At 38.6% G+C, this 12062-nt stretch overlaps 1 protein-coding gene across 3 annotated transcripts; it reads right to left on the bottom strand.

The window, feature by feature from the left end:
- Nucleotides 1–3236: 3236 nt before the first annotated feature.
- LOC119137445 (cysteine-rich secretory protein LCCL domain-containing 1-like) lies at nucleotides 3237–11715 on the bottom strand. 3 transcript variants are annotated; one of them, XM_037276755.1, is made up of 16 exons: nucleotides 11513–11715; nucleotides 11221–11349; nucleotides 10552–10856; nucleotides 8531–8649; nucleotides 7655–7787; nucleotides 6887–7002; nucleotides 6208–6308; nucleotides 5793–5963; nucleotides 5636–5696; nucleotides 5485–5551; nucleotides 5283–5413; nucleotides 5156–5199; nucleotides 5012–5084; nucleotides 4810–4879; nucleotides 4353–4486; nucleotides 3237–4235 (listed from the first exon to the last, which is right to left on the bottom strand). In XM_037276755.1, the coding sequence occupies exons 3-16, from the start codon at nucleotides 10810–10812 to the stop codon at nucleotides 4184–4186; spliced, it is 1533 nt and encodes a 510-aa protein (XP_037132650.1). In that variant the 5' UTR covers nucleotides 10813–10856; nucleotides 11221–11349; nucleotides 11513–11715; the 3' UTR covers nucleotides 3237–4183. The 3 variants fall into 3 exon arrangements, with proteins under 3 accessions (XP_037132650.1, XP_037132649.1, XP_037132651.1); XM_037276754.1 differs by having other exon boundaries at nucleotides 11221–11715; XM_037276756.1 differs by lacking the exon at nucleotides 11221–11349.
- Between the last annotated feature and the right edge of the window lie 347 nt (nucleotides 11716–12062).

Below are 12062 nucleotides of genomic sequence, written 5' to 3'. Positions count from 1 at the left end.
CACAAGGAATCAAATAGTATTGTATCAGGTACTGTAAAATAAAACTGTCAATCAAATTAATCGATGCAGGTCTCTGATTGTTTGCATGCACTTATTCTTGGCCGAATTACAGAAACTATGACATTCAGAAACAGACTGAATGGAGCTACAAAGACTTTTCCAACTCATACGTCTGAAGTGAGAATTAGAAAAAGTGTAAAGTCAAAATCCCTTTAGCAAACAGTAAAAAGGTCAGTGCTGACGCACACTGGGAACAGGCTGCCCTCCCTCAAGACCATCTTGTTAAGTGACCTAATTCTATTTGTAGAATTCTTACCTGTTTACAGACTCCTCTTCCAAAACCAGATAGCTGCACAAACACACAGTGGGGCTTCGGTTTGGCTAGTATCTTATGTCATCAAACGGGATAAATTACAAATACCCTCACTGTGCTGTGCCACCGCAATATTATGGCAAGAACTTTTGTTTTTATGTTTATCTTTTTACATGTGTTTCACTAGGAATCCACCTAAAACTCAGAGTTGAGCTGTTCCACCACAGCCTTCGGTCCTTTGTACGTCAATTCAGTTTATGCTTCAAAAGTGGCCTTTGAATAAGAACAATGAGTCCCATGTTTTATACAATGCACTGTAGTCTCCTAATTGGAGTTTATATTCAGCAGCGACTGAAGGGCACCAAAGGCTGCTTGGCCCGGCGTCTGCTTTCTATTTTTAGCAAATGTGGAAAATTCTGATGGCGATTCTACAATGAATGGGCCAAGAGGAGAAGGTGGAGGGTAAGGAGAGAGTTTGTGAAATTTAGGAGTCTGTGGGATGAAGTGACCCTCTGCCACACTCTGCTGGCACCGGTGCTCTGTATGTGGTTACCGACAAAACAGCACTACAGGAAATTTGCCAACTCATGAATGGACGTTTGGATCACTATGAGTGTGAGTGTGTCTTTAGAACATGGGAGGTATAGAGTGTTGCTGAAGTTATTTGGCTAGATAAGGCATATGCATTCAAAAGGTACAAATATTAATGATAGTGTGCTGAGGTAACACATCATCTGTAATTAGATTATGTCATTTGATGAATTAAAATAAAGTACAAATATATCCACTCCTTAAAAAAACAAAGGGAGCACTTATATAAAATTATACATCCCAGACCTTGACATTCCTGTTGAAAATCATTATTGATTTTTGTAGTGTATCTCATGGGTTAAGGCTGCATTAGCAAAGAAATTTAAGAAGTGCAAAAGACCTACAATTGGGCAAAACTGTTAAGTAAATAAAAAAAAAACTACAATAGCGGTTTTACAATAATCCTGACGTACGTAAGGGCAGCCCCCATTTATGGCAAATGCATGGACAAACAATGTCTCTCTGTCTCTCTCTCTCATATATATATATACTATATATATATATATATATATATAGTATATATAAAATAGGTATGCGTGTGTGGTCAAAAGGACCATAAGAAAGTAAACTGAAATGGTTATAAATAAATTTAATCCGAGCGAAAACCAAGCTGTGGAAAATAATTACCATGTTTCACAAAGTAAACACAGCTGCTAACTGGGTAAAAAAAAAAAAAAAAAAAAACATTGTCCAAATCTATGGTACGAGTGGCCTGAACCACATGCTATACTACTCACGTAAAACACACACACACACACACACACACACACACACACACACACACACACACGCACACACGCACACACGCACACACACACACACACACACACACACACACACACACACACACACACACACACACACACACACACACACACACACACACACACACACACTCACACACACACACACACACACACACAACCCGTGTGCATGGTGTGTGTCCACCCAAGAAGCCAGTTTAATAGCGTGAGATCGTACCATAGTCATATTTAGAAAGTGCCTTACACGCCAGACACATGCAGAAGTACGCATTCATCAACAAAAGTGCACACACACAAACGCCCTTTGGTGTGGCATGTCCAGCTGTGCTCAAATTTCGAAACATATCTCATCACCCCCCCTAATTACTATGTTGCCCTGACACACACAATCAAAAAGGTTTTATAACTATATGTGGCAACACAGGAGTGTGTTGTTAAACCGACACAAAATAACAGCCAGGACTATAAATTCAAATTCTATGAAAAGACCCTTTAGATTTCAATGCATTTAAATCTTGCGGGTTGAGCGCTCCAGACCAGTAACTACCAATTTTTAAGGGATCATGCATGACATGACAGGTAAAGCTGTGATTATAAAATATAGTTACGTTTGGTTTGAGGTCAAGTATTTTGAAGGTTTTGGCCCTGGCACAGATTTACTGACGTATTCAATATATGTGGCGTTTTGCTGAGTAGTGCGGTTCACAAACTCATTTGGGGCCCTTACAGCCATGTCAGGTTATGTTGTGCCAAATTCAAACACATCAAGGTCAAGGAGCTGAATTCCCCAAACTCATGCAAGTGAGGGGAGGTTTTCCCTTGGGTGGCAGTCAATCAAACAAAACCACGCAAAAACTTTCTACTTTTAATCTGTTTGTGATACTGATAAATAACTCACTACATAGTAGGTTATTTTTGAACACAAAATAGTTACTTTGATAAGCTAAAAAATAAATATTCAATAAAAATAAATGTTTTGTTTTGCGCTTCAAGTGTTATTAGAAGTGGTTCTGAGAATAAATAAATGAAGTTTGCTTAATTGATGTCCTGCTTGTTTTGCTGAGATTCCACATATTTATGTGTCATGACGAGTGACTTCCTGTTTCATAACTTAGAGGTTGGCTGTTGACCAGAAGTGTTGTTTTCAAGAATCTTGTACCAATGGCCACCTCTGCAGCACTCTTGTGAAGTTTGACACTTTCTTCTGGATGAAATTTGGCTGGAGACCTTCGATTGTTTATGTGATATACAGCATATTTGGGTAAGGGGTCATTTCCCATTACATACACACACACATACAGTAAGTACAAATACTCTTAAATTGTTGTTTGTTTCATATTTCATTTTCATAAAATATGGCTTGGACTGAGAACCATAGCATCGCAACAGAGCAACATTGCGGACATGATGCACCAGAAAAACATACACAAGCATTTAATATTTTCGATATCTCTTTATTGGACATATTTTTTTTGCAACTCTGTCATACACATACCTGGCCAGCCAGGGGTCCATTTATATATATATATATATATATATATATATATATATATATATATATATATATATATATATATATATATTTTATCTTTTTTCAAAAAAATAAAAGCTGACATTATTGACAAAGTTTTGAATATTCATATACTATATATTATGATGATAAAATATAAGCATTAAATATGCGTGTGTGTGTTGCGGTTTTCCAGTTCTTAAAAGGTTACTGAGATTTAGAAAAATGATCGATGAATGCACATATGGTTAAAGTTTCATCAGTATTTACAACATTTTGATGCAGTCTGTACAAACATATACAGATGATATCTCATACTTTCTGTATTATAGCTATAATACTTCCAGTATTAAAGCAATTTGGCATATTGTCAAGACAAATGAATGGTGAAGATGAAGTTTGTTGCCTCCGAAACCAAGAACTGCTTTAAGTCCTGTATATTTATGCACTTTAACTTGAACTGCAGGTTTAACAAACTTCCAATGTATGCAATGAAAATTGTCAGTAGCTAATACAGTATACTCCTTTGTGGGAGATTTTCTCCCTAAAAATGAACTTGCTAAATCCCTCCTCTTAGGAAACGGTCCAATCACAACTTAGCTTTCACAGTGAGGTACAGCAGGTCTTTGAAGTGCTGGAGTTAAAATGTGTGTGGAGTCGTTTTTAGCCTTGAAAATTAAAGTACATTTTAAGGAACTGTGTGGGCAGTATGGTGAGGCAGTGCACTGTACTGTCACCTCACAGCATGAAGCTTCTGGCTGCAAAACTGCGGGTGGCTTTCTTAAGTATGTTTTCTTTATGCCTGACTGACGTACTCACGGGGTCATTTATTCACCTCTTGCCAAGCTATTAATGAAAACATTTAGATTCAGTTCAGTTCATTACAGTGTAGTTAAGCCACCTTTCGCATCAACAGCAGAAGAACGTGATGACTTTTTTTTTTCTGGAGGAAAGCTGGATGATATCTTCAAAGTTTTGAGGATGTCCTTGGATATCTTTTATTCTTCAGATAACAGCAAACACTCTGAAGGATTTTCCTCCCGTCGGATTAAGTAAACTGCAAAAAAAAAAAAACGGGATGATAGATTATTTGACAACTGAATCACTGCTTTCAATTCAAATATCAAATGCCAGAAACAGCAGCATGGCCTGATGGGGGTATTTCTGTTTATACCTTTCTGAGGTGATGCCATTTTGGGACGTGCCGCTGTACTGCCTCCTGCGGTCCATTGGCATCACATCAATGTAACCTCCAGATTCGTTCTGGATTACACCAGCATGAAGGGCTGCTCTGCAGATACTTGATTTCTAAAGAGATAAGGGAAACCCATTTAAATCAAGGCATCATCATTCTATTCCCTATGGACCTCATTGGATGAAGCATTATGTTGAAGCACTCTATGTCTATTTCCATATACATCATTTCCTCTTGATTTTTTTTTTTTTAAGCAAAATAAATAAACGATTGACCAGCTTCAGAGTGTGTTTAAATAAAGCCCCTATTAACAGCAAGAAGAGGTTAAGAACCTACGTCAGCGTAATATTTACTCCCGATAAATAAAAGATTGACCAGCTTCAGAGTGTGTTTAAATAAAGCCCCTATTAATAGTAAGAAGAGGTTAAGAACTTACGTCAGCGTAATATTTACTCCCAATAACTCTGGCCTGGCTCTCATGTAGACAATTCTTGGGACAATACAACCTAAAGAAAAAGCCAACATTCATACAGAGATCAAATGGCAGCTTTTTAAAATTGGCATTTTCAGAGAAGATTTTTCTTTCTATCTGTTTTATCATTTTGACTACAAAGTAAACAAGAAATCAGGTTGGGTACCTTGGACAGTGTCGCACAGGTTTCTTAAAGGGACAGAACAGCGCCACGGTGGTGTCACATGCAACAGCCTTGACTGAAAGAGAAAAAAAAATTTGTTATAGAGAACAATATTTTCTACAGAACATGTGATCAAGTGGTTCCTACCAGGCACAGACTGTACTTTAAAGGAATTTGCACTTCTGTTCTTTCTGTGACAGTAAAGAAAACGTCAAGGATTGCATGACAACACCACAGAAAAATTCCTTTTGCTGAGTAATAAAGAAAATCATACCCTATTGATTGAATACCATTCTTGTATGATTTCATGAATTGTTGTTTTCGCCCAAGTCTGGTCACATCCAGCCATCCTCCATCATTGTCGATAACACCGGCGTGCAATGCAGCTCCACACACACTGGATTGCTGAGGTTGTTTACAAAACAAACATTACAACATTGAAAATGACCTCCAACGCAATTATGGGAATCATTTACCATGTCATAAGACGTAGTCCCAACTACTTTTCCGTGCCTGTCAAAGCAGCCAGGTGGACACTCATATCTATGGATAGGATCAAACAGTAGTTAGTTTTTGACTCTTGAGTGTTAACAGCGGTTAATTAGTTGCAGATTTATATGCTTATACCTGTTACATGTTGTTCCTTTGCACCGATCTCTCAACTTTGTGTCACACTCCATTTGTTGGCCTGTAAGAACATGTGACCGCGAGTTACCATTAGACTGTAAGACCTGTTGGAAAGGTCTCATAATTTTGTCTCTCAGTCACATGAATTATTGCTTACACATCTGCTCGGTGCTTATGACCTGGTTTCTGGCCAAGTCCTCAGAGCCTTGTGAGGGGCTTGGATTTTGGGCCCTGGATTGGGCCTCCCTCTCTCTCACTGTATCTGGCTCTGGTTCAATGTAGTTGGTCTCCTCGGTCTCTGGAGCGGGACGCCTGTCAACACCTCCGTCTGAAAAAAGAGTTGCCATGTTATGTGGTTGTCGGTGAAGTTCTATATGATAGATGGTATTTTCTTCTATTTAGATGTTCATCCATAGTTACAGAAGACTTTATTCGAGAACTAGGATTGTACACATTAAAGGAATTTTACAATGTTTTATTAATTTTAGAAAATCTTAATGGACATATTTATGATTGTTATTTAATCAAGTTTTTGAGTAAATTAACTTTATTAATTCCCATACCCTACCCACCTTTGTAGCACAGATTGTCCCTGCATCCTCCAGCATAGCTGGCTGGACAAGCAGAGCATGGAGCACCATACTTGTAAGGTGCATGACCCCACCAGTTTCCCCTAAAAAAAAAAAAAAAAAAAATTGATATTTCATTTGAGTGCATATACAGATAAAATGTGACGCACAATAATTTCTAAGAATTCTTTAGTTAAGTAAAATCTTGGGTTCTATTTTCATGCAAGTCTATAGTGAGGTGCGGTCTATATCTTTGTATGATTTAAAGAAAATAAATAAATGTGACGCACAATAGTTTCTAAGAATTTTTTCATTAAATTAAATCTTGAGCTCCATTTTCATGCAAATCTAAAGTGAGGTGCGGTCTAAAGCTTTGTATGATTTTAAAAACATTCCAAAGACAATAATAATAGCAACAAGGCATGAAGTGATGATTTGGAGGATCTGATGCATGGCGTTGTCATATTTATGAATGAAATCAAATGCCATCCACTACACACTACTGCAGACCGCAGAATTGATCAGCCTGGGTTCTGATAAAATTCACCCAAATCTCATTACACTTCCTACACCAGCAGGTGTAAAGTTAAGTCGACTTTCAACAAAATCTCTAACAGGCAAACGTGGCTTGCACCGGCACAAGAATCAAGATGCGTTTGTTTTTTAGAATAAAAAAACCTACGGTGGTGAGTAGTTGCAGACCAGATAAACAGCTTTAGCCCAGATCATTCCCCACACGTTCATGTTGTAGCACACGTTGATGGCACAGCCAATACGATTGCTTGTGGCCCACACCAACTAGAAAAGAAAACACATACAAACAAAGCAAATGTTTGGCTTGTATTAAATATGCAATGCTATTGTCGGACACCTCTCATATGCTTGCTCTGAGGTTAACTAAAATGGAGTTTATGGAACACAAAAAGGGCATCCAATGGATCTCGTCACATATGGGTCTAATTTCTGAATATTTCACATATGCACAGCATTTCGGAACTCTGATGAGTAGTCTCCTGTTTTGTTTAGATTCCCAGTATAGCTCCACCAGCATTTAAGCTGAAAAGACATTTAGACAGCCAAAACAAATAAAAGCCCTTGAGTAGCTAACCCGTGAATATAACATTTTTCTCCTTTTTTTGCGCTGCAAAAAGGTTTCTCGGGTTGAGAGGAGCCTCGCTAAATTAGAGAGTACAGAGAAATTTGGAAGAAAACACACGAGACCTCACACAAACACAGTCAAAACAAGGCTAAGTAAATCATGTTTTTGAATTATATACGCCCATATTTTGGTTTATTTAAGTAAGCATTTTGGAGGGAATTATGGACACACATTAGTCACCCATAGTTATTGTGACCATTCTTCAATTTAGATTAGATTTATAATGCAAAGAGTTGTGCTGAGGACATAATTTCGTCTGACAGGCATGTAAATGTGACAGGCTGCCATTACCTGAGTGTAGTGAGTGCAAACAGGTCCTGAACATCTAAAAGGGCAGTGTGGGTTACACTCCTGGGAGTAAGGATAGCTGTAGTATCTGACTTCATCATACCAGGCCTGCACATGGTAGGTGGGAGGACGATCCCTGAAGAGATGCAGAAAGTTTTATAATGCCTTTACATCACATCATATGAAAAATCATATCAATGAAAAAAAATACATTGACGTAGATTAAGTACCGTATTTCCCGGACTATAAGGCGCACCTAAAAACCTAAAATTTTCTCAAAAGCCGACAGTCCTTATAGTCCGGTGCGCCTTATATATGGACCAAATTCCTAAATTTAAACTGGCCCGAAGCATTGTGTCATGAAATCAATCCTACGTGGCCCGTTGAAGACTATGAATCATGAATCAAAAAGATTATGGATCATTATTTTGTGATTATAAAGTAATTTGTTGTGTCTGAAGTTGAAATAAAAAAGATAAAATGATGCATTAATGGTGTGCCTTATAGTCCAGTGCGCCTTATATAAGGACAAAGTTTTTAAATGGGCTATTCATTGAAGGTGTGCCTTATAGTCCGGTGCGCCTAGTCTGGAAAATACAGTAGCTGAGCTGGATGAATTTGGGATTCCAATTGTTTTTTTTATGTGTGATGGATGAATGAATGGGAAAAAAAATGAGGACAGAGAGAATGAAATTACCTTTTGAAGGGAACATTAACATTGACATTGGAACCATACCAAAGGTTAGGCAATCGCCCAATGTGTGATGAAACAGCCTGCGTTCCTACTCTACTAGTCATCTCTATGTAAATGGCTTGATGGATGAGCATGTTCTGCCGACATTTTCTAGTTCTTTTGTTGGATTGGTATACAGTACAAACCTGCCCCAGTGTGCGCCAAGGTTCTGGCCTATTTGAGTCAACATGTGGCTTGGTCCATGCTCCCATCGGCAGGTATGGGCCCAGTGCTCGGCGCTTCTCTCTAACTCGTAATCCCACGACTGGTAAACACAAACATTAAAGTCACGTGAATAGTGAGTACCGTATTTTCCGCACTATAAGGCTCACCTAAAAACCTCAAATTTTCTCAAAAGCCGACAGTGCGCCTTATAATCCGGTGCGCCTTATAAACGGACCAATATGGATTTGTGGATGAGGACTAATTTATTAAAGTAAGCTTTACGTGTTTATTTTGTGTGTTGTGTGATATTAACGTCTGAGCAACATTGAGTTATTGATATATTGTTATTGTTTTCACTATTTCGAGTGTTACTATATTGTGATTGCATTAACGTTTGAGCAACGTTGAGTTATTTATTCTATGCGCCTTATAATCCAGTGCGCTTTATATATGGACAAAGTTTTTAAATGGTCCATTCATTGAAGGTGCGCCTTATAATCCGGTGCACTATAGTGCGGAAAATACGGTAATGTGAATTCAATGCAAGATAAACCAAACAATTTACAAGTTCAGGATTTAGGCTAAATTGAGTCAACAAGTTAAGATCAGTCAATAATACATATTCATAGAATTGAAAGGTCATACTAAATCTAAATGAAATGAACATCCAGCTGAAATTTATTTTCCCAGGAAATATTTTTTCATTATACCTATCAATATACTATATTGTACATTTATTAACAGAAAGAGCTAACATTGATCTGAAAAATTCGTCGGCTCCTACACACGAGTCTTGCAATTTTAACACTATATAGTCAAAACTCGGGCTCTCCTATTAAGACAGCTGGGATGAAAAGCACGCAAGTGTCACAACTCTATCATCTTGCAGTTTTGTGCTAGTTAGTCAGAGCTTTTCTTTACGTTTTGTTCCAGGAATAGAGGAAAAAAAATTGGAACAAGGGAGTATTTGTTTTAGGTTCAAATGTAATTTACAGTTTTCAGAGGTAGGGCATTCCATCCCAGCGAGGTAACGGTCTGGACGGACGCCTATTTTGCAGACGAAGGACGAGGCATGAGAAAGTTTAAATAAAGGACAGACTGAGGATGGCCGGATGTGTTTTTTCTTCTGTCCGTTCATCTGCTACTTTCATTGTCCCTATCCGGGTCAAGCGAAGTCTCAATCCATCCGGCGGACCGTTTCAATACACTCTGCCCTTAAAAATGCTGCGTTGAGAACAAGCCAAGTTGGAATCCTGCAGCCTGAAAACCAAGAACTTGGCCCATGCAGTTCCCTTCCCAACCACATCATTATCACCAGTAATAGTATCCCGCACTAAAGAAACAGTGGATTGGTGTACATAACATAGATTTAAACTAACACGGTCCAAGCTTCAAAGGGTAAGGTTTGACTGACTTGAAATAGATTCACCGCTCTGGCACCCCAAATGAGATGCATGACGGATCAAATAAAAGATAACATTGGCGCCCAAGGGTTTGGAATGGACTGGGATGGATGGGGAGGAGAGTGTGAAAGTCAATGAGGTTGAATTGCACTACACATTTACCAGCAACAATTTATACGTGTTGGGGTAATACGGTAATTGTGCAGAGACATTCTCATTTTGCAAAGCGGTACGTAATTTATAGCTATGACGTTTCTGAAAGAAATTCTCTTGTTGCTGGAACTAGTTTTTAATACTTAAATATTAGCAATTGCAAAGCTACTATTACTATATTGCATATTATTATTCACTATTATTATTATTACTATTATTATTATAAAAAATACTAGTAGTGGTTGTAGTAGTAAAAAGGATTTAGGAAACTTTACTTGCATCTTGCTGTGATTTAAAAAAATATATATAAAATATGTTGATGGGTTTATGACCTTATCCTACACGTATTCGAAAACTGGTTTCAAATCACTGCTGCAAAGAAATACAAAGGATCACAGGCAATTGCAAATGACTGCTACAATTAGGGTGATAGTGTAAGAACTTACCATGTACTCCATGTTGGAGGCTGGCGGGTGGACCTGACCACGCAACTTGTTGTGCAGATCCAGGATGAGGTGCATGTCCCCCTCGCTGATGGCCCTCTTCCCTCTCGTTCTGGCTTTCCACCACTCTTCCTCCTTGTACTTATCCAAGATGGACTCCAGTCCTGTGGAGTTGGTTAGGACCGCGGATGTGACAGTGTGGGCCAAACATAAGCACAGGCTTGCTGCCCTAAACCACTCAGGAAACGGAAGAAGCTTCTTCATGTTGTGGAAAACACTGCTGCTGAAGAAACAATACTGTTGCTTGTCTGTAAAAAGAAAACAAACAAGACTACTGCAAATTGCAAGCACAATTGGAAATAAATTACACTAAATACTTTTCTGACCGTACTATACATCTTTGGATATGAAGCGCTGGGAAGCGATGCGACCTTGTAATTTACTAGTCGTACTAAAACGTACTGAAACATTTTGGCAGAGCGCTGTGTACAACCAGTATGGATCAACAAATTCATCAATTGATCTATATATAAGGCGCACTGTGGTTTTTTGAGTGAATTTGAAGTGCGCCTAATAGTGCGGAAAATACGGTACTTCGATTCTGCTTTTGAAAAGATTTTATGGTATTTAAATCGTGTTCAGTTGCCAAGGTTGCCAGTAGTTGAAGTTCACCTTGAATCTTCTCTCATGCAGAGAGTATCACAGTAGAGAAAAGTTCACTTCAAACTGTGAGGCTGTTCCAGCTCTGAAGGGCTTCAAGTGCATCAGCAGGTCACAGCATCACTACTCACAGTAGGACCACTGTATGTTTTCACACGTAATATTAGACCTCAAGGCCAGATTTATAGGCTATGAGGAACTTACTGTATTGCATGTGCTCACAGTAACATCCGCAGCTTTGACTTTGTAACTATGACACACATTAAATTGTACGATCCGATGAATAATAAAGGTGCATGTTTACCTTTTAAATCCGTCAATTTCCAATATCTCACAGATTCCAAATGATGATGGACTATTTTCTGTAATCCAGTGAGTTGTCCATCTCAAGCAAGCAGGTAATGCTTTTCATATTGTATGCCACCTCCACGCTCAGACTCAGAAATATCTATAGGTACCTGTTGAATTCCTCATCTCACCCAGTATAGTGCTGGCTGCATGAGACCACCGCTCATTTTGCACTTATATGCCAAGTTTGCCCTTAGCAACGATCATCATAGTGGGCCACTCCCCCCCGCAACTCGCTTGGCCCCCTGCCCTAGGCGCGTGACCACCCACAAGTAGGCTACAACTCACACACATGCGCGTGCTCACGGGACCTGGATATTTGATTTGTGAATTTATTCAGTTTATTTGTGACGTCACACTGTTTGCCACTACTACACAGATGACTGTGATAATTATTCCTTAAGGAAATAATGTACCAATGATAATGTCAGAAATATAAAAGAAAAAAAAACAAAGAAAAAAAACTAACACAGTATGCGGTGGATAATCCACAGTAAAACGTGAAT

Source organism: Syngnathus acus, chromosome 17, assembly GCF_901709675.1.
Source record: "Syngnathus acus chromosome 17, fSynAcu1.2, whole genome shotgun sequence".
In the NCBI taxonomy this organism is placed as follows: Eukaryota; Metazoa; Chordata; class Actinopteri; order Syngnathiformes; family Syngnathidae; genus Syngnathus; species Syngnathus acus.
The sequence above is the reverse complement of the archived record's forward strand: the minus strand, read 5'-3'. Positions and strand labels throughout refer to the sequence as shown.

Coding starts and splice junctions, on each gene's coding strand:
- LOC119137445 (XM_037276754.1), bottom strand. CDS start 10,812: ATGAAGAAGCTTCTTCCGTTTCCTGAGTGGTTTAGGGCAGCAAGCCTG. Junction 4,487..4,809: donor GGAGTAAATATTACGCTGAC/GTAAGTTCTTAA, acceptor TTATCTCTTTAG/AAATCAAGTATCTGCAGAGC. Junction 4,236..4,352: donor AATGGCATCACCTCAGAAAG/GTATAAACAGAA, acceptor TTTTTTTTGCAG/TTTACTTAATCCGACGGGAG.